The sequence below is a fragment of the Phytophthora cinnamomi genome (genome assembly GCF_018691715.1).
Source record: "Phytophthora cinnamomi strain GKB4 chromosome Unknown Contig14, whole genome shotgun sequence".
NCBI lineage: Eukaryota > Oomycota > Peronosporomycetes > Peronosporales > Peronosporaceae > Phytophthora > Phytophthora cinnamomi.
Window position 1 is genome coordinate 502,472 of NW_027150947.1, and position 21,841 is coordinate 524,312.

Genomic DNA, 21,841 nt, shown 5'->3' on the forward strand with positions numbered 1-21,841 from the left:
TTACGTGGAGCATTCCACGTCCGGCGAGGCAACCCCGGCCGCGCAACCAAAAAACGGCCGGGATCAGTAGGGGCGGGGTGCCCTACTCGTTGGAACGGAGGTCCGGGTCCACCGGTGGCAGACCGACCTCCTAGCCTCCCCCCCCCCCCCCCCCCCCCGTGCTCCATGCACACTTCAATGCCACCACTGCCAGCGGCGACTCGAGACTTGTCACCGTCAGTCAGCTTGTCGCCGGCGCCCCCGGCGATCTCTCCGCGCGCACCTGGATTCAGGTGCGACGAACAACTTCTTCCGCGCGTCGTGCCTGTCGGTACTCCCCGATTGTGTTCGCGTCCGGAATGGTCCGGGCGAGGTGGAAATCAAGCTTGCTGACGGCAAGGCTCGCCGCGTCGCGCGGCGCGAGGTCTCGTTGACGTACACGTTCGACGGTTTTCACAGCAATGATGACTTTCTCGTGATCGAGATGAATTACGCGTTTGACTGCATCCTAGGTATCCCATGGTTGGCCCGGTATCAGCCCCAGATCGACTGGCTGGCTCGTTCAGTCTTAAGTTTGTATACTATAGTTTATCCCTTATGCTCGCGAAAGGGTTAATATTAACTGTGACAGGCTTCTCGGAAACTGCAACTGATCTGTATTACTTTTCAGCGGCTCTACCGAATGCGTGGATCACAGATCGACGACTCTCCCGCCTTTTCAAAATCTCCCTCATTCGAGAATTTCCGTGGTCGGAGATCAAGTCGTCGGTGCTGGAAATGGTGAAGGCAATCGGGAAGGTTGTTCGCGACTATGAAGTCAGAGGCCGCGATCCCCCGTTCAAGTCGGTGTGGCGTGAGATCAAGAGCAAGGGATGGACACGCAAGTGACCGCTGCGGCGCAGTCTCGACAACCTGTACATCTATATCCGGCCTGGCGATAGCTCAAGCGGGACGGAGGGCATTAAATTCTTGCGGGGCGAGGAGACTGTTCTGGAATACTACGCAAACGGCATGTTTCAATGGGTATATATTGTTATTGTTATTATTCTAGTCTATGTTGTGCGCTTGCGTAGTGATTTGGAATGGTTCTCGAGCTCCTGCCTCAAGTCTCGCTTAAGGTGCTACGCGCCGTAATGCTCCTAGCGACGTGCCGCTTGCTGCCGCGGCTGAAATCGTGCGTCTGAACTACGCCGCCGATATTGCAAGAGTCGAAGCTCGAGAACGACTCGCCCCGGATGCTGAAGCTCAAGTTCCAGCAGGAACTCAAGTTCCTGCTTCAACGTAAGCTGCTGCAATCCGATCAGCCACAAGTCAGGTAACTGCAACACAAACCTCTGCTACCAAAGTTGGCGTACCGCTAGCTGATCCAGATCGCACTGCGATTGCTCCGACAACTCAACCAAGTGAAAGCTCAGGTCGGGCGAGAGAAAAGCGACCTGCGCTGCGCTCGCCTGCTCGGAGTTCTTGTCCGATGGCGACTACCGCCTAACCTTTGTTATCACCTTCTACTTGTTATGGCATTCAGCAGTGATATAGCCAATCAGAGCCCGCACGGGAAGGACCTCGGTGCACCCTTTGTTATCACATACAGGCCTCGAACGGTATGTTTCGGAGCTCATTTTTGCCATCCGATGGCTCACACGCAGCGCGGCGCTGAGCGCCGACGTTCAAAAGGACGCCATCGTAAGGCGAAGACGCACACTGTTTCATCCTTCCCCGCGTCATAGAGGTCTTCGACCATTTTGTTGCCTACAATGATATCGAGAAGACTACCAAGCCTTCTGTCCTGAGCTGCCAGCGGCTAAATTGGACGAAGTTCTCAGTGGAGGATGTCTAGATACCGGTAAGGCGGTAGGTGCTTTCAGCCTGGACGATGATTTTGACGATATGTTCCGGGCTGTAGCAGAGGCTAACATCCAATACTGTAGACTCTGTATTTGATTCCTCCCTGCATTCAATCGTTCGGTTCCGATAGACAGGACATAAAATATCTGGTCTACGTTGGTACACTAAAGTGTATTTGATAACAAAGGCTGGTCGGTACGCCACCACGACCTCTACGCGCAGCGTATCTTCTACCTGCGCCGCTTTACGTCCAAGATTCGTAAGTATCTGTTTCTGACAACGTGTCGTCCGACGACACAGTGAACCCGGCAACGAGTCGGTCGACGCTGCGTACGAATCCAGTGATCGCGAACGTGGTAAGCTGTCTTAAAAGCTTCATTTTATGCTGTCGCTAGATCTGCATTGTATGATGAATGTTATGCTGCATATTACGATGAATATTACGCTGCATGCTGATTTTATTATTTTCCTGTTGTAGATTATGGCGATGACGACGAAGCGGAAGCCAGTTCACTCGGTACGGTGGTACTGGCTGACAGCGGTGACGCGTTAAATGTTGTGGCTGACGGGGAGACCGCGTCCCAGTTTGGTTCGATGGAATCTGGCGATAAAACAGAAAAAGATGATGCGGAGTATGGACCGGGCGAAGATGCCGATGATGTTTGCGTTCCTGATGACGTCGTCGACGACCCAGAGCAGACCGAGCAAGACGTTGCAGCAGACATTCACTTTGCGGAGGACTTTCTGTCTCGAATTGGCGGGGAGGACGAAGTGTTAGCGGGCAATCTGAAAAACGACGTCTTGCGAGACATGGCTGCGATGGGGTGGGACGATGTCGTCGAGCCTGACACATACGACTATCTCATGACGCCGTATGAGCCTGTCTATGATACCGGAAGCTGCCCCGGCCTTCGTCAAGCTTTCTCGGGGTTACCGCTGAAGTACTGCGAAGGGGCGACTTGCCAGTGGCTTTATTCTTCTACTTCATGCCGGTAGTGCTGTGGTAGCACATTACAGCCTGCTCCAACGAGAATCATCGCGAGATGCTCCCTCTTCGGGTGGACGAAGCCTACCGCCGCTATCGAGCTAAGCGACGGCTCAACTACAAATTGCCAAAGAAGTCACGGCGCGACATACAAAAGGAAAAGGAAGCCATGGCACCCATCATGCCGCACGAGCTGAGTCAGTTCATTGGGTTGCTGATTGCAAGAGCGATTGCGCCAAACCGCGAGAAGCTTTCTAACCATTGAGAGACCACCGATTCAGGCGCTATCTCCCGTGGGTCTTTCGGTTCGGTGCTGGTGAGTGATCGGTTTATCGATATATCTCGAAATCTCCATTTCATCCCAAATATCGACCCCTGGGCTCACACAGATCACGCTTGGAAGCTCAGCAAGGTCGTAGAAGTACTTCAGCGCACCTTTGCCAGAGGCTACGTCGCTCCATCGTCAGATGAAGCAGTGTTGCCGAGTCGATCTTCGTTCGACAAAATGCGGGTGTACTTGAAGGACAAGCCCCACAAGTGGGGCACGAAGCTCTTCATTCTGTGTAGTGCGGTCACCGCGTACTGCATATGGTAAGATTGTTTTTGGTTTTGTGAGTTTTTAATATTGCACTATGGAGTTTAAACTTACAATTATGTCTTATTTAAACTGAATATCGACAGCTTTGAAGTCTACTGCGGCAAGAAGCAACATAAAAGCGATGTACACAAGGCCGTTATGCAGTCTGGTCCAGCTGCTGTAGTGAGGAATTTGCTGGATTTTTTTGAGTCGAACAAGCGGGGGATGGGGCTGATCGTGATGGACCGCTTCTGTAGTGGGTCTAACTTGACTCACTACTTTAGCTTACACGTCGCGCTACGTGTATGAGGAAGCGTAAGTACTTAGTAATTACTTAGGTTAATTATATTTGAATACACAAATATAATTTAACTTTAGATAAGACTCCAAGTAGCTAGTTTAAGGTAAAATGAGAACTGTATTGTTTGTAAATTGATCTTCCTCCTAAATCTGCTAAAACTGTTTATCATCTATGAAAGGAGTTGCAAGCGGCTGGCTGGCAGAGACCCGCTAATATGCACGTCTCTAAATTGGCAGAAAGATGCTGCTTTCTACCAATAGGATCTTTGGGTAGGTGTGGCCCACTCACTGTGGTGGCCCACTTCAATGTATCCATTGGTGTGACTTACACCAAGGTGAGGAAGTATCTAAAACTTTTAACAGATATCCTATCTGTTAAATTCACAAGTGGCTTGTTGCCACTTGTACGTGTAACGCCGTTACACCATCCCCCCTTAAGGTTAGACGCGCGGGGTCTCCGCACGTCAATCTTCTGAATTGACCGTTCGTCAATTCTCCGCGTTTGGATAAGAAACCCGCGCTCATTCAACGATGAGCGCGCCTCAAAAGAAGACCTCGAAGTCGGTGGGGAGTCATCTCTCCATCGATGACTACTTCGAGCGTCAGAAGGCGAAGTATGGCGACGTCGTCGACTTCGACGACGACGATGAAGACATGGAGGGCGAGGAGGACTCGCCCTCAAAGCGTAAAGACTCAGTGTCGAGCGAATCGCTCGACCCTCATGCCAAGAACATTCGCCCACGTGAAGGGGACGAATCGGACGCTTCGAGTTCGAAGCGTTCACGAACTGAGAGTGATACCCCACTCGCTTCCGCTGGGGCTCTTAGTACTCCGCGCGCTGCAGCTGCAGCGCGTGATTCCAAAGCTCAAGGCTCTCCGCGCGCTGCGCCTGCAGCGCACGATCCATGCATGCCGTCCGCGTCCGAGATCGCGGACCGGTATGGGAACTCGGTACCTCCGAATGAGGTGCCGCTGTACGTATGCAGCACCATCAAAGATGACGCCGTGGTAGCTGAGCTGCACTTTGATGCGGAAACGCATCAAAGGCGTGATTACTACACCGGACTCTTCCGTGAGCTCCGATGGTTTCAAAGCAAGAAGACATCTTCTCGCATCAAAGTGCCCGAGTGGCAGGCACTTTGTCAAAGTTGGAACGCTTTTGTTGAAAACTTCAACAAGAAACCGAGTGCTTACAAGAAACCGAGTGCTTACCGTGATCGGATTAAGCAGCGCGTGATCGCTTCGAGACGAACTCGAAGCGTGGAAAGTTGGAGCAACTCCACGTTGCTGCGGAGGAGGCGAATGTGCCGTGCGCTGTGCCCGAGGGCTGTCAGTGCACGAAGTACTTCCCAGGCGCGGTCCGCTTGAGCGACCGTGACCTGAACGGGTACACGTCGTTTCGTGTGCCCGAGAGTCTCAAATAGCTCCGTGCTAAGTTCTTAGCATGTGAGGGTTCGGGCGCTAGCGATGATCGCAGCGCTCGTGTTACTTCCGCTGCGCCAGCGCGTACTGCTCCTCGTACGCCCTCACCATTTCCGGAACGTCCTCCAGCAAGACGTACCGCGGCTTCCATGTATCTGGATGGGGAGGAAATCCTCTCCAACGAATACGAAAACGAGCCCCTTGAGGGTTCCTTTTCGGGATACTATGGTCAACAATCCGCTCAACAATCCAGCGGGTTGAGCCGCGGGCGTCACGGATCGGCGGTGGCGGGGGTGGGAACACGCCCCAGGTATGATCAGCCCCGGGCTGATCAGTACACGTCTCTCCACGACCGGGTGACCGCCGTGGAGCGTCTGCAGGGCGCTGAGTTCGCCGCCCTGAAGCAGGAGCTGGCGAACCAGAAGCCCCAAGTTGCGGCGGGCTCGCAGACCGCCTCGAATATCCAGGTCGAGTTGGGGACCTAGATGAAGGGGTTGCTCCTGCGCGCGGACGCGCTGGAGGAGAGGCTGCTCGTCGCCGAGGCCAAGGCTTCCGCTTCTGCCTCGGCTCCTGCCGAGGCTTCGGGTCAGCCGAGCTAGATGGCTCGTGCTGCAGGTATGGCTTCAGCCGTCCGACGTTAAAGGTCGGATGGAGGCGCATGCTAGACGGTATGTCTAGCGTGTAAGCGTTGGCGTGCCGTGCCAACCCAGTGAACGGCCCGATGAAGCGCGGAGCACGCTTGCTTGCTCCGAAGTCCGAAACTGCATGTTTAGGCAGGTTTTGCGTAGCTAACAAAACCAATGAACTAACTTTGAATTCATTTGTGTTGCCTCTGCCCACATTGTCTGCGTTCAGCTTCTGTTGATCAACAGAAGCTGCTATTGCATCCTGGACAAACCGGATTACGGCTTGTCTTTTGGTGATGAAATTGATTGCATCCGAGCTGAAGTCATTCAGCTCGCTCTCTGCTAGAGGCCCGGCCTCTGCGTGGTTCTTCGCTGTGCCTGCGCCCTGCGCAGACCCGTGGTCTTTGTCCTTGTTGTTGGAGGAGTCTGCGCCCTGCGCAGACTCATGCGTTTTGTTCGTTGTTGCAGCTGACACTGTGCAAGTGTCAGCAGTTTTCTGCGGCTGCTGTATTGCAGTCGTAGATCCCCCCCCACTTAAAGTGGGAGCCATCACTCCGAGTAAACTCGATAGACGTGGACGCCGCATGGCATTCACGTAGAACGGTGTATGCCCGGTCGAGGCATGTACTAAATTGTTGATGGCAAACTCTGCCATCAATAAGAATTCGCTCCAATATTGGAACAAGTAAGCGTAGCTCTTCAAAATGTCGACGAGCACGCGATTTACGCGCTCGGTTTGACCGTCCGTCTGCGGATGATCCGCAGTCGACATTGAAAGCTGGCTCCCAAGAAGTGTAAACACTTCTTGCCACAGGTGCGCTGTGAAGCGCGGGTCTCTGTCCGACACGATGTCGGATGGCATGCCATGGTGTTTAAACACCATGTTGACGAACAGACGGGCCGTCTGCTTCGCGGTCACTTCTGCCGGCACCGCAGCAAGATGGTACATCTTGCTGAAGCGGTCGACGAAGACCACAACACCGGTGTTCCCTCCGCTGTCCGGGGGGAAGACCAAAGATGAAGTCCAAAGACATGGACTTCCAACACTCCGACGGAGTCGGTAGTGATTGTAAAGGAGCCTGCGCGAATGGCGTAGGCTTTACGCGTTGGCATACCTCGCAAGCACGGATGTACTTGCGCACCCACTTATACTGGTGGTGCCAGTAGAAGTCACGCGTGAGAAGAACGTATGTCTTCTCACGTCCGAGATGTCCCGCAGTCGGGGCATCATGGTATTCGTACATGATCCTGAGTCGCACGTCATGGTCATTTGGCACGACAACGCGATCCGCGTTGTCGTCGACTGCATTATAAAGAAGCAGTCCGTCGTGCCCCGATAGCGGTGTGCACGCGCACGAAGGTGCTTGGGCAGCTTCTGACGGGACTTGTCAGAAGGCGCTGTGCCATAGGCCAGCAAGAGTTTCGTGTCCGCGTCGTGCGCGTACGCGGCCTTCACATCGTCCAACAGAGACGATGTGGGTTTGCTCGATCGCGTGACGTCAATGGCATTGACGTCAGCAGCTTCTGCGTAGTCTGGCCGACGTGATAACGCGTCGGCCACTACATTCAATCTTCCGGGTTTGTATTCGACCCGGAGGTTATACTCCGCAAAGAATGAGAGCCATCTCGCCATTCTTTGTGATATGTGTGGTGACTTCACTGCGGTGCGCAGTGATGCATGGTCGGTGTAGACCACAAACGGTCTACTCCCAAGCAAATACACTCGGAACTTTGCGAGTGCGTACTTCATGGCAAGGAGTTCCTTGTCATGCACCGGATAGTTGCGCTCAGCTGGCTTCAGCTGACGCGATTGGTAGTAGACCACACGATCACGGCCCTCGTGATCGTGCTGCATCAACGCACATCCGACCGCGAAGTCGGATGCAAAACACACGACGTGAAATGGTCTAACTTGGTCAGCCACTGCCAAGATCGGCGCCTCAGTCAAGCCCCGCTTGACTGCATCGAATGCCTTTTGGCAATCGGTTGTCCAATCCCACACAGCTTCCTTCTTAAGAAGCTGTGACAGCGGGCGGATCTTGCCAGCGTAATCCTCCACGTACTTGCACAGGTACGTGGCCAAGCCAAGGAACTGCCTCAGTTCCTTGACACTTGAAGGCGTTGGCCATTCATTAGTCACTCTGGCCTTTTCCGGGTCAGGGTGAACACCATTTTTCCCTACGAGACACCTGAGGACGGGTATCTCGCTCGCCCCGAAGATACACTTCTTCAGGTTCGCGTAGAGGTTATGCTTTCGCATAAGCGCAATTAGTTTCCGGAGATGCACTCTGTGCATCTCAACGTCGGACTTCCCGTCCACAACCCGGCTGTAGATGATTACTTCATCGACGTAGCTCTGCACGAAGTCGTGGACCGAGCCCAACAAGCGCGTCGCGCACCTTTTCGAGGTCGCACGAGCGTTCTTAAGCCCCTGTGGCTTCTCCAGGCACTCCCAAAGGATGCCGCCGGGTGCGCACCGCTGTTAGAGGAATATAACTCTCACGCATTAGGATCTGATAGAATCCGTCGTGTAGATTGAGAGCGCTGTAAGCAGAGTTCCCGGCCATCGAATCGATGATAACATCTTTTCGTGGTATCGGCGTCTGCGCCGGTACCGTCGCATCGTTCAGCTTGTTGTAGGCATGAACGATGGACCATCCGCCCTGTGGCTTTTTGACACAGAACGTCGGAGCACTGTGCGGGGACTTTGATTTCCGCACCTGTCGTGCTTTGCGACTATTTTCAAAGAAGTCGTCGATTACTTTTACTTGCTCTCGCGGTAGTGGCCACTGCCGCGTAACGCAATACTTCGTGCCCTGCACGAGATCAATCTCGTGCGGAATGCCCTTATCCTGCGGAAGCTTCGCAGGAATCTCTTCCGGGAGTACGTCTTTGTACTCCCTCAGTAATTCGTAATAGGGACTCGACTTCAGCGAGTCCCAGCCTTCTTCCTCGAAGCGCTCTCGCTTCGTCTTCGCACTGAGAGTGTCTTCACTCTCAGTGGTACTTCCCATGAAGAGCTGTCTCAGCTCTTCGCTCTCGCTCTTCGTTCTTTCGCTGTTCGAACGAACGCAGACCTGCTCGATGCGTCCATCGTGCAAGTCGCGTGTGAAGCGCTTCCAGCTCATGGCTGGAAGCGAAGTCAACTCCGACGCCGTCGTCGGAGGATTAGCGAGTTCCATCTCCCGATACTGGAACCCAGTATAGGGCCGCGTCAGGACGTTCCGTGCCTCGATGCCCGGCGTCACCGCTTCTGTCTGCTCGGCAGAATGTTCTTGTAGCATCTCGGGCCCGGACGTTAAGCGCTGTCTCGACTGGCGAGTCGTGCGCACCTGCTGGTGCGTGCGCTGCGGTAACAGGGCCATCGCTCTCTGTCCCGCGACCGAAGCGCACGAGCGTACGCTTCGTCCAGTCTATTACCGAATCATGCCGTGGTTTGCCCATAACAATGTCGAACTTATCGTCCAGGTCCAGGACGATAAAGGGTTCGAGAAACACTCGTTGTTTGTACGAGAAGCGCACGTTCACGACGCGCTTCTCGGGGCACCTGTTGCCAGTCGCACTTCCAGAAGACTTCGAGGTACATTTACCTCCTCGAAGTTAGGTCTCGGCAGGCTCTGTAGTCGAACAAAATTGTTCGACGCGCCTGAATCTACCAAAGCTCGAAGAGAGTCACTCGCTTCCTTCGAGTAAACCTTCAGGATGACTAGGTTCGGCCTGTCATCTTGTTTCTTGCAGCGAGAGCTATTCTCACTGGGGGATGAGCTCCTCCGTGTCTCGTGTGCAATGGCGGCACGCGTGACTGCATTACCAGTACGGCGCCCCGCGCCAACTGGATGCTCACGTTTTTTTTTTTTGGTCCGCGGCGATGCCTGGCATCGCCACGACAGCCACCATTGTAGTGCACGGGAGCCGTGCACTCCCTGGCAAAGCGACAAATCATTCCACAACGGAAGCATCGCCCATTGCCCCCTTGCTGTTGGTAGTCAGCAGCCGTTGCATTCGAGAGGTCCATCGGTTCGGACCTCCCGTCTTCACTACCGGGTGTGGTTGCGGCCTCGGTAGGTTCGCATGCAGTTTAGCCTGTCGTAGGCTAAACGGTTCCTGCAGTGTAAGAGTGGTTGCGAGTACTCATGTACTCTCGAAAGAGGTAGGTCTTCACAGTGCCATCTCTTAATCCCTTCATGAACGCGACGTCCTTGGCCACGTCGTCTATCGGATTGGACACGATATTCGAGACCAAGTACGGGGGCTCAAACGCCTGCCTGAGTTCTTCATTGAATGTCCCATACATGCTAAAGCACGTAGGATCGGAGAGTCGGCGCCCATACGCCCAACTCCTTACGCGTCCGCCAAGACAGTACATGGCGAACGCGACCTTCGACAGCGGGTCGACGATGCGTCGAGCCGCTATGGCTGTGTCGTGCTCGACAACCACCGGAGGAGAGGCTCGCCCTCTCTTCTCACGTAATTGCTTACGCTCAATTTCAATGATTGAGCACGCGGTGTCGTCCCTGACGACGCCGTCACTGAGGAAGCAGCATCACGCTGCTCCTTCGTGATGAATCGTAGAGCAACACCATGTTGCTCCGTCGACGATATCGTACGCAGCATCGTAGCTATCGCCGCTTCTCCAATGACTGTTGACAGTCGTTGGAGGGCTCCCCACTCTGGGTCAGACAGGTGGGGGCAGTCGGCGCGTGCAACATGCGTTGCAGGCGTGTTGGAGCTCTCCATGGGCACCTCCGTGCTCATGTGGTTCTCGGCTCCGCGTTCGTACACCTCTTACGAACGTCAAGCAGTCGGTCGTTAGACGGACTACAAAGTGCTACCAGATGTCGTGAGTCTAACTTGACTCACTACTTTAGCTTACACGTTGCGCTACGTGTATGAGGAAGTGTAAGTACAAAGTAATAAGTTGAGTTGATTACACTTGAGTACACAAGTATAATATAAATAAAATAAAGACTCCAAGTGACTTAGATTACGTAAATTTAGAACTGTATTGTTTGTAAATTGATCTTCCTCCTAAATCTGCTAAAACTGTTTATCATCTATGAAAGGGGTTGCAAGCGGCTGGCTGGCAGAGCCCCGCTAATATGCACGTCTCTAAATTGGCAGAAAGATGCTGCTTTCTACCAATAGGATCTTTGGGTAGGTGTGGACCACTCATTGTGGTGGCCCACTTCAATGTATCCATTGGTGTGACTTACACCAAGGTGAGGAAGTATCTAAAACTTTTAACAGATATTTTATCTGCTAAAATGACAAGTGGCTTGTAGCCACTTGTGCGTGTAACCCCGTTACAGTCCTCGCCTCGAGGACGGCCATTGCTGACGCTGCGACGCCTCAACGGCGTCGATCTCCATGGGTTCAGGACCCGGCTGACGAGTCTCTGTTGGGGTTGGCCTTGCATACGACGATTGCACCACGTAGTCCTCGCGTAATGCGATGGCGAAAGCTTCTTCCGGGGTCGCGGGTTCAGCCTGCGTAAGTCAGTATCGCGTCATGCCTTCGCGCATACCAGATACGAAGACATGGACTTGGGACGCCATGTCGATAGGCTTCGTGACGATGCACGAAGCGAGGTGGCGTGTCTTCTGGACATAGTCGCGCATGGAAATATTGCCTTGCTTGAGGGCGGAGAACGTCGTCCGAACACGTGACTCGTCTTGTGGTGGTTCAAATGCGAGACGAAGGTAACTTTGGAGTGTCTCCAGAGTCGGGAGTGCGTGTCGGTCGACGACGAGCTTGCCGATGGCCCATAACTTGGTCTTGCCGGAGTGGCGGGATAGTAGGAAGTTCACCTTGACCGACGGTGCCTCGATTAACCTCGAGACGATCGCGATATCAATCTCTCTGAACCAGCGGTTCCGAGCAAGACGATCTGGGCCCGTCCCAGAATATGAAGAGGTCTCCATCTTCACGGCGTCGTTCCGTGAGGGTTGCGAGGGAGTTGGTACTCGCCGCTTTGCTTCGGCGAGCTCGCGGACCATGAACGTTTGGATGGCTTGGCGATGCTGGTCGGGGGTCGCTGAGCTCAGCAGGGACGTGACGACCACTTCTGCTGACACCGCCGCAAGACGGTGGAGCGCCTACCACTCGATCGACGTGGGATGGCGGGAAGGCTGCATGCTCCAGCGTCATGGCTGGAGGTCCGGCGGGCTGGTTCTCACTCATCTCGAACTGAGTCATGGGAAGGACTACAAAGTGCTACCAGGTGTTACGGACCTGGTGTATGCTCGTCACTGGCTTACACCTAGCTGTTGAGGAAGCGTCTTGTTCTCAGTAAGACTGAGAACTAAGTATTAAGTCCGATGTAAATTCAACTATGATTTATTATTAGACCGAGGCGCGAGTCCTTAGGACTAATGTGAACCACTCAAATAAAGGTCGACAGCTGATTGGCTGACAGTGGGGTCTGGCTTCCCCACCTTTCAGCCAATCAGAGGATGACGAGTCAGCACACACTGGTCGTGTGTCGACCATGCCTACTTATGCAATATCAGAAGGATGTCTAGCTACTTATGTAAATGGAGGACCCATTACAGTTTATGGGACTCCCTGCCCAGTCCGCACTGGTATACCCTGGCGGCCCCTAGGGAACGGGTGCTCAGGAACTTGCCGATGGAAAAGGCGGAGCTGCGCGAGGCGGTTGCCAAACTTCGGCACATCCTCCATGGGATGCACCGTGTGGTCCAAGACCGCCGTGAACGCCAGCGCTTGGCAGCAATAGCCCGCTCGAAGGGCACTGTGTGCAACTTTACCGAGGGAGACTATGTTCTCTGGTCACGCGTCGACCAGCGTCTGCAGGGCAGCAAGTTGCTCGAGCGCTGGGTCGGGCCCTTCCAGGTGGTTAAGGCCCTTCCCTACTCAATTCTCATCCGCCACCTACCGAGTATGATGAGCATGGCTCTCGCCGGAAGTTCTACCACGATCCCGATCTCGATGAGACCGCAGAGGTCCGTGAGCACGTGTCACCGCAGGGCATTGTGCTGGAGGTTGGACAGATTGTTGACCACAGAATGAATGCCACGACTGGTGAGCTCGAGTTGTTGGTGGCTTGGCGCGGGCTGCAAGTCATTGAGAATTCCTGGGAACGCGCTTGCTCAATCCAGCTTGACGTTCCGGTTCTCGTGACCAAGTATGCTGAAGAGCATGTTGTTGCCTTGTTGCAGTAAATAAAACTGGGGGTCCTACGGTGACTGGCGGCAAAATTATGGTCAATTCCATGGGATGGATACAACTTGACCCTGTTGCCGTTGAAGTTGGGTGCACGACCAGGACATGGCTACAGCACAAAGAGATGTGACCCGAAGGTGGACTGAGTGTTGCGCGCCGTCTTGGGGGGCAGACGACGGCGACACACCAGACCTCAATGCTGCTGCCGGACCAACAGCACACGAGGACCGCGTCAACACTACATCTACATAATCGACGCCGCGTCAATCGCGGCACTGCATAATCACCACCAATGGGTGATGCTGGACTCCTATGTAGCTATGTAGCAGCGCCCTCCTTGTAAGGCAAGTAGCGCTAGGAGCTTTGTCTTAAATGCTAATGAACTCACTTCGGATTCTACTCTACAGCGCGCAACGCCATAAAATCGTTCTGAAATGCGTAATATAGAAATTTGTATGAACTCGGTCGATTTGCCGGGCGATTGGGCTCGGTCGATTCTATCAATCGGCCCGGGAAATTTCAAGTGCTGCCTACTGACTAACACGCGGCCACTGCGGTCGCGACGGCGACACGGCCGCGAAGCCCTCAAGCCCAGGTCAACAGCACCCCCAGCGGACCGGCGGGCACTTCACCTCCACCACGGTGTTGCAGCCGCCCAGCAGCCAACGCGCGCTTGTCACCATAGCAGTCTCCAGGGTCTGTCTGAATAGACCAATGCGCCTGGAACGCAAGCACGTTACCTCAACCTGCATGAACTTTGGGGTTACGCAGCGAGAGAAGACTAGCAACGACGACGTGCGGGTGGGTGAATGCGGCCACCAGGCGATCCTTCGTTTCGAACGCGCACGGCAGAACACTCAGGAGTTGATACCGAGACGTCCACCCGATGGGCTGGTCGTCATTTCAGTAGCGTGACTGGCTCATATGTAATTGACGCGGTAATTCCAAGGATATCGACGCAGCTGAGGCAACTATTCGTCAAGCTGCAAGACAGTATGCAGTAAACAATTAGCCTTGAACTGCGAAACAACTCGGATGACTGAGCGTACCCATATCAACGCTGGTGGAATTGCTCCAATAATAATTCCCCTGAATGCGCAGCTTCTGACGTCCACGAATCCAGGATTTCCGTGCGTGTTCGCTGCAAGTCTTCATGTTCACGATCGAGCTCCTCCACTACGATTCCAGGGACGTTGTTCTCGATAAGCGCCTTCAGCTGCGGGAGATCCTCTTTTGGTGGTGCGTATGTGCCGCTATCGTTGTCGATAATGAGCTTGGTCTCGCCAAATAGGTAGTTATTCATGCGGAACTCGCCAGCGTACGTTCCACTCCTGGTCCGTCGGCAAAAGCTGTGAGACGTTGTGCATCATAGAGGGCTGGTGGACCAGGAAGCGCGAGTAGCAAACACATCTACAGATATGAAGTCGCCAATTTGGCTGGATTTGACACGTTTTCTTCCGAAATTAGTTGATTTTCTGTGTATCAACTGTGCATTTTCGGTTGCTCTAACATGATTCGTGTGTCACCATTGAAAAAGCACTTTAACACCACATAAAAACACAGAATGTGTCATAAACCACACGGAAGTTCATACAAAGTACTTAAAAGCTGATGGTATACAAAATACCAAATTTACTGATCAGATTCGATTGGTTCGATTGGCCTTACTGTACATCGCACGACTTTGTCTGCCGGATTCGTTGTGTCTGTCAGATTTCTGTGTCGCTGTCTCAAGTTTTGATCATGTGGGCGTACAACAGAACATATAGCGCTATTGTGCGATGAAGTCACAAGACATTTGCAGGTACCGTGTAACGGGCTTGAGGCCGCTACCGGCTTGCACAGGCGCGTAGGATATAAGACTCTGATTGAGTGTTGGGACGGTATCGAGTGTCGCGACCGTCCCAACCATTAAACCTATAGAGGCTGTGATTGGCAATCGCGCACTCGCGGTGGCACCCGTGTGTCAGTAGCCTGTCACAGTACGTTGGATATCACTTGATAATCTGGATCATCACCTATGATAGCATTACGTCATTGCTTAAAGTCAGACCAACTCATATTGATGAGGGACGAGTCACGGTAAACGATATCTTCAGGCATGAAGTATTTATCCAGCCTCTTTGAAAGTCTCCCAAATTAAAGCATGAACACTCACCAAAGCAAAATCAAAAGAAATGATTACAGCTGGTTTGATCGCAGAAGCTCTCTACGGTACTCTGTCAGTGACTTGCATCGCGTTACAGTGAAGTATTCTGTAAAGTAACGAGGCACCATGTATTGGCGCGATACTCTGACGGTTTGTCTGATGTTTCGCTCTTGTGGTTACTTTCGGCGTCGTGCGATGTTGGGCTAGCTACGTAGAAACACTTGTAGCTATTTTCCCTTTTGCTGTGGTCAAACTTAAAGGAAAGGACGAGCCGCCTCGAGGCTTGCGTTGAAGTTCGCGTCAATGAAAGGAACCTTGGCCTTATCCCCGAAATTTGTTCCGCTCAAAGCGTTGCGTGCCTCGCCGGTCATTTGTTCCCACATGATGAGATCCTGAAGCTCGCCTTTGCTCCTCGCTGTAGTCGTAGTTACCGAGCTACCATCGTAGTTGTAGTCCTCTCCGTATGCGAGCATGGCACTGCTGCCGTTGATGTAGTCAGTGAAGGGTGGATTGCACGACCGGCGACCACACGCTGGTGGTGCGTTCTTCAAAATACGATATCCGCCATTCGGGTCTGAAGTCGACACGGCGAGAATCTTCGGCGTCTCGACAGCAGGGTTGTCAAGCCAAACAACGGCGCTTACCCACTTGTGTCGGTGACCCTTCGTGGTAGTGATCAAGACCCCGGAGGAGTACATATCCTTGGGGAAGTACCAGGCATACATGATGGCCCAAAGATCCTTGAACCAAACAGATCGACCGTACACTTGCGAGCCTAGAGGTGATCCCTTGCAGTCTCCATCGGGTTCTCCGGTTTTCTTCAGACCCCCACTCGTCTCCCCCGCAGCATTGACAGCAGGGTATGGATGGCACCCGTCGACGATTTGGAGACTCGGTTTGAACTTGACGGCGGCCTTCTCGGATATGGTGGTGGGTTCAGGCTGTGCAAACGGCTGCACTTTATCGTGGCTGATTGAGTCGCCAACGACAACACTGAGCGTGGCGGCGGTAATGGTGATGAAAAACAGCGAATGCACGTTCATGGTGTGCAGTTTGGAGGAGGATTGAAACTGAAAGGGTCTCCGGTGGCTGTGCTGGCTGGCTAGAGGCAGTCACGAGCAGAAGAGAGTCGGTTGTACTGTACACCCACGACACCTTGCCAGTTGGTAAGTTACGGGAAGGATCGTTTTTAGGATGGGACCTTGGTAAGCTTTAGGCCTGTACAGGTTTCCCCGCTGTATCTGCAAAGGTGGGACCAAAAAAGACTGCGATGTTACAATATCTGCACAGGTTGCGCATAGACGCTAATGTACTGCTTGTTAATAAAGAATGTTACGGATCGACATAGCTGAGTTTGCGCTACAGACGAAGAGAGACATTTTCCAGTAATGATATTACTAATTCAGTACATCTCACCAAACAGCTGTGGCAAATTTTGTGCACTGCAGACTCCCGCACACTCTGTGTTCGCGGTAGATAGCTGATGGCAGTTGCAGATTCAGCGGGGAAACCTGTATACGTTTTGCTAAACTGTCGCAAACTGACTGAAACAGAAACGTTCTTAGTTCTGTTTGTGCTCGGCCAAAACTGTGCCAAACTGACCGTAAACTATCTCGATACTTTATCCCATATATTTCTGCGATGCGCGATTTGACTAGCGCTCTCGCCTGTTTTACGGGTTCGTAGTACCGGCACCAGAATTGGCGCTCACAGCGGAGAACCATCGCCAGAGCTGCTTGGACCGCCCAGCAGCAGAGCCTCTTGGCCCGCTCGTCGCGGAGCACCGTCACTTGACCCTAACGAAATACGACTTCGAAGTAGTTAGTACACCCAAAGTGCACAAAACTTGGTTAAGACGATCGCAACCATTATCTGATTTTACAGGAAACCAGGAAAATCTCTGCTAAGATGATACGTGAATGTCATCTTCTTTCACAGGAAGGGATAGGAACAGGCCAAACGGTGTTAGTTTAGGGCTCGTTTGTTGTAAGTTTGAGCATAAACTGAAACTACGGGAAACGTTTCCTGCCAGTTGTCAGTCTCGCAAAACGTTATCTGGCCTAGTAAGTTCCATTTCGGCAGAGCTCCGCAGCCAAGTCAGTCTTGCTCGAGCGCGATATCCGACACCCCCAACTCTTTTAATGTTACACTACATGATACATGTATACTAGTAGTAGGATTGGAATACACGTACATGCATGTACTCTATTGGCATCCGTTTGATAAATTATGTTGTTTATGCCATTCTGTACAAAAGTGACTGCTGGTACTATCATAGTATTAATAATCGCTTACAGTACGTTGTCGACCATTGTTTGGACTGGCGCATGTTCGCCAATCCACGATGTTTTATCACGATTACTGCACGCCTAGTGTGCTGTACTGTACCAACAAGTAAACATCAAGATGCCATGCGATGGCATTGAAGTACGGCTCTGGCAGGTTTGCGCGCTAAACCGGAACGATGCTTCATCAACGAAATGGAGAAGCTGCTTACTACTACCTTCGGTCAGTGACGCAACCGTAGGCTGCAATCGAGCAATTCATTCGGTACATGCAGGAATAGGAACTGAGGTTTGCGGATCGGGAACAATCCTCTAAAATGTGGGATCATATTCGAAGGAATCGTATGAATCTTCGGGTAGCGGCGGCGCTCTGCTACAGGTGTCCCCGCTGAATCTGCAACTGCCATCGGCTACAGTATCTACCGCGAACACAGAGTGTGCGGGAGTCTGCCAGTGCACAAGATTTGCCACAGCTGTTTGGTGAGATGTACGGAATTAGTAAGATCATTGCGGGAAAATGTCTCTCTGCGGGAAACATCGAGTTGCTAGATCACGGTAGAAAATGATAGGCCCACAATAAACATTATATCTTAGATCAGGGCATCATTGCGTGCATCAAGAGTCTCTTCACGCGCATTAAGGTCGAGGAGAGCATTGACCGGTATATAGTAGGGTTGCCGCAGGAGAAGATCTCAATCCACACAGCCTTAAGTTGGGCGTCACAGGCTTGGAATGCTGTAACTCCGTCCACTATCAGGAACTGCTGGATGCATTCTGGCATCGTATCTAGCGCAAACTCAGCTATGTCGATCCGTAACATTCTTCATTAAAAGCAGTACATTAGCGTCTATGCGCAACCTGTGCAGATATTGTAACCTCGCAGTTTTTTTTTGTCCCACCTTTGCAGATTCAGCGAGGACACCTGTACACTTTTGTGCGGAGGCAAAGTATTGTCGCTTGAACACAAGGAGGGGAAAGTTGTGCACCCGTGGTGCTCACCTGTTTTTGCACAATTGGACCTTGGTATCACGTTAATCACGTGTGGAGGATTTTCCAGACAACCGCTACGCTAGCTCGCCGCTGCCGAGCACGACGCGCCGGCATCGCCGCCAACCTATAGCGACGACCGACATCCCAGGTGACCGCGTCATCCTACATGTGCATACAGTCGTGCACCTCTAATTCAACCCAAGGGATGATGACACGCCTCTTGGATCTCGTTTCAATTCGTGGTGCGAGGGCCATCAATACAAAAACTCATTTTAGATTCACCGCAAAGCCACGACACGTCAGCCATCCTCCTACGTCTCGTTGACCCTCGTTCAAAGAGCCTGAAGACCTGTACCACTACAAGAAGGAAGACGCCGAGGTCGACATGTTCCACAGCGGAATTGCACACACACCAGTGGAATCTTCTCTGCTACATGTATGAACTGGCTGTCTGAAGGCTATCGGTAGGGTGATCTGTGTACGAAGGCAATCCGGAGCCACACAGGTACATGTATTGTGTCAAAGATCGACATGGAATTCTACTGAGTTAATGTAATAAATTCCAGTGGCTCCACTGAAGCGTCTGTTTCTGGTCTTCTTTTGTAATTGGTGGCTTCGCAGCTTTGATACGGTACATCCTGCCGAATTAGAGTTGCACGACTGTAATCTACGCCGCGTCAACTTCGGTACTACATAATCCGGCACGAGCGGTTGGTGATGAGGAGCTGGAATGCGCTGCCACAGGGTGTGTCCCTCTGTGACCAAGTGACGTTAGGAAGTTCTGTCTAACTACTATATGAACTCACTTTGCAATATACATCAAAGCGCGCAATACGTCATAAAGAATTATTTGACAAGTACAAGCATCGCAACGACATACCAGGTATGAAGGACTGTAGTGGGCCTACTTTGGCTCACTACTATAACATACACGTTGCGCCACGTCCATGAGGAGGCGTTAGGTCTATAATTATACTTGAATCCACAAGTATTGTGAAAACCGGTGATTTTGTCACTCCGTATAGCTATGTAAATCAGGGCTGTGAGCAAATACGATACGTGGTAATTTGTGCTGAATATGGAGTTAATGTGGGTGCTAATCTGAGTAAGTCGGCTTAAACAGGAGTTGGGAACTGAGCTCTAAAGCCATCTTGTCAGAACAGAGTGGTGAGGGAGAGAGACAGCGGAGATACGATGCATGCCGCAGAATTTCGATGGAGAGCTGTGGTGCTGCATTACGCGTATGGTGTGTCATGCAAGCGTGTCGGCCACATATTCGGCATCAGCTCGCGAACGGTACTTCGATGGTATCAGCAGTTCAAACGTAACGGCCACGTGATGGCATGTAAGCGATTAAAGAAGACGAGACAGCCCCCTCACGTCCAGCGATTCGTTGCAGACTATGTGAAGGTCCACCCATGCTTTTACATGGAAGAGTTGCAGACTGCGCTTCGTCAGAGGTTTGGAGCTGGTATCAGCGGCTTCAGCGCGTCAGCTTTGTTGTGTGTACTCAAGTTCGATTTGGGGCTCTCCAGGAAAGTACTGGAGCGCAGGGCTCGTGCATCCCCGAGCCGAGCGAGGGAGCAAAGCTGTAAAACCGAGTAAAAACATTAGAAAAAGTTAGTGTGTCTTGTTTTCCTAGTCCTCCTGGTGGTCTACGCCTTCTATGTCTGCCTCGGGTTCCGGTGGCGGGACAAACGCTGAGAAGATTCCGCTGCCCATTGCGTTGTGGCTTGGCAGGCCGAATATGGTGCGTAGGCCCTGAACGTTAAACGTAAGTTGTAGCTCGGTCGAGCCGTTGATGCGGACAGGCATGGTTTGGAACACGGCCTCGTCACGGTCCGCGGGAGGGTTGGCAGCTCCCACGGCATCCAGGTGTTGCATCTGCCGAAACGTTGCAGTCTCGGGAACAGCAACGGTAGTCCCTGCTGGCTGACGCGCTTGGGTCATCTCCCAGTGCGTACGAGCGATCACACCAACCTGAACGTCGGGTCGCTCTGCAAGGAACTTGTCGATATCTTCCGCAGCTTGTTGAATACGATTACGTGTTGCTCGTCGCCGCGTTGTATCGCCTGCCTGATTTTCCCAGACAGCAAATGAGAATAGCTCCAAGCAGAGTGGCCCTGTGTCCTTGCGACGCCGCTGGAAGGTGGCCACAACGGCAGTCCAATTTGACTCAGTTGAAGCCATCCAGCCCTGCTGAGTGGCGCCTTGACTTGGCTTAGCGTAGAGATTAGTATCAGGGCGCAGCGTTCTAATATCGAAAGCAGCTAGCGTGGCTACGATGCACTCTTCCGCTCTCGCGTAGAGGTCATCAAAGCTGCCCTCTGGGTCGAAGCGAAACTCCGCGTCCTCGACACGGACGCTGGTTCTGCTCGTTCTGTTGATTCCTCCTATTTTGACTGATATATTGGCTAGTGTTTGCATAGCCGCTTGCTCGGTGAATTTATTTGTGCGAACTTGCTCGGAATGCCGAGGTTGGAGCTGACATTTCAGCCTATTTAGAGACCAAATCGATTCTGACTCTAAAATAGCTTTGACGAGATGCTGCATAAGACCGATTATAATTAGGGGTACCAAATTCTAAATAAGGGACGGGTCGAAATAAATAAGGGTTCCCGTATGTAAATAAGGCACTAAATCAGCCGATTTACTATCCGATTAGACATTCTGAGTGCTTTTCACAATAAATCAGATAAGACTCCAAGTGAATTAGATTAGGTAAAATGAGAACTGTATTGTTTGTAAATTGATGTTCCTTCTAAAAATGCTAAAACTGTTTATCATCTATGAAAGGGATTGACAGCGGCTGGCTGTCAGAGCCCCGCTAATATGCACGTCTCTAATTGGTAGAAAGATGCTGCTTTCTACCAATATGATCTTTGGGTAGGTGTGGACCACTCATTGTGGTGGCCCACTTCAATGTATCCATTGGTGTGACTTACAACAAGGTGAGGAAGTATCTAAAACTTTTAACAGATATCTTATCTGTTAAAATCACAAGTGGCTTGTAGTCACTTGTGCGTGTAATCCCGTTACACCATCCCCCCTTAAGGTTAGACGCGCGGGGTCTCCGCACGTCAATCTTCTGAATTGACCATTCATCAATTCTCCGCGTTTGGAGAAGAAACCCGCGCTCATTCAACGATGAGCGCGCCCCAGAAGAACAACCCCAAGGCGGTGGAGAGTCATCTCTCCATCGATGACTACTTCGAGCGCCAGAAGGCGAAGTATGGCGACGTCGTCGACTTCGACGACGATGATGAAGACATGGAGGACGAGAAGGACTCGTCCTCAAAGCGCAAAGACTCAGTGTCGAGCGATTCGCTCGACCCCCACGCTAGGATCATTCGCACGCGTGAAGGGGACGAATCGGACGCTTCGAGTTCGAAGCGTTCGCGAACTGGGAGTGATACCCTACTCGCTTCTGCTGGGGCTCTCAGTACTCCGCGCGCTGCTGCTGCAGCGCGTGATGTCAAAGCTCAAGGCTCTCCGCGCGCT

General features: G+C 52.3%; 3 protein-coding genes across 3 annotated transcripts; 1 reads left to right on the forward strand and 2 right to left on the reverse strand.

Moving 5' to 3' along the window:
• Positions 1-1,214: 1,214 nt before the first annotated feature.
• On the forward strand, positions 1,215-2,820 carry IUM83_01092 (uncharacterized protein; the record flags this gene model as incomplete). The annotated part of the gene is made up of 3 exons (XM_067924921.1): positions 1,215-1,260; positions 2,012-2,083; positions 2,303-2,820. The coding sequence occupies 3 exons, from the start codon at positions 1,215-1,217 to the stop codon at positions 2,818-2,820; spliced, it is 636 nt and encodes a 211-aa protein (XP_067797748.1).
• Positions 2,821-15,319: 12,499 nt separating this feature from the next.
• On the reverse strand, positions 15,320-16,108 carry IUM83_01093 (necrosis inducing-like protein NPP1 type; the record flags this gene model as incomplete). The annotated part of the gene is made up of 1 exon (XM_067924922.1): positions 15,320-16,108. The coding sequence occupies one exon, from the start codon at positions 16,106-16,108 to the stop codon at positions 15,320-15,322; it is 789 nt and encodes a 262-aa protein (XP_067797751.1).
• Positions 16,109-19,978: 3,870 nt separating this feature from the next.
• On the reverse strand, positions 19,979-20,224 carry IUM83_01094 (uncharacterized protein; the record flags this gene model as incomplete). Its single annotated transcript, XM_067924923.1, has 1 exon — positions 19,979-20,224. The coding sequence occupies one exon, from the start codon at positions 20,222-20,224 to the stop codon at positions 19,979-19,981; it is 246 nt and encodes an 81-aa protein (XP_067797755.1).
• Between the last annotated feature and the right edge of the window lie 1,617 nt (positions 20,225-21,841).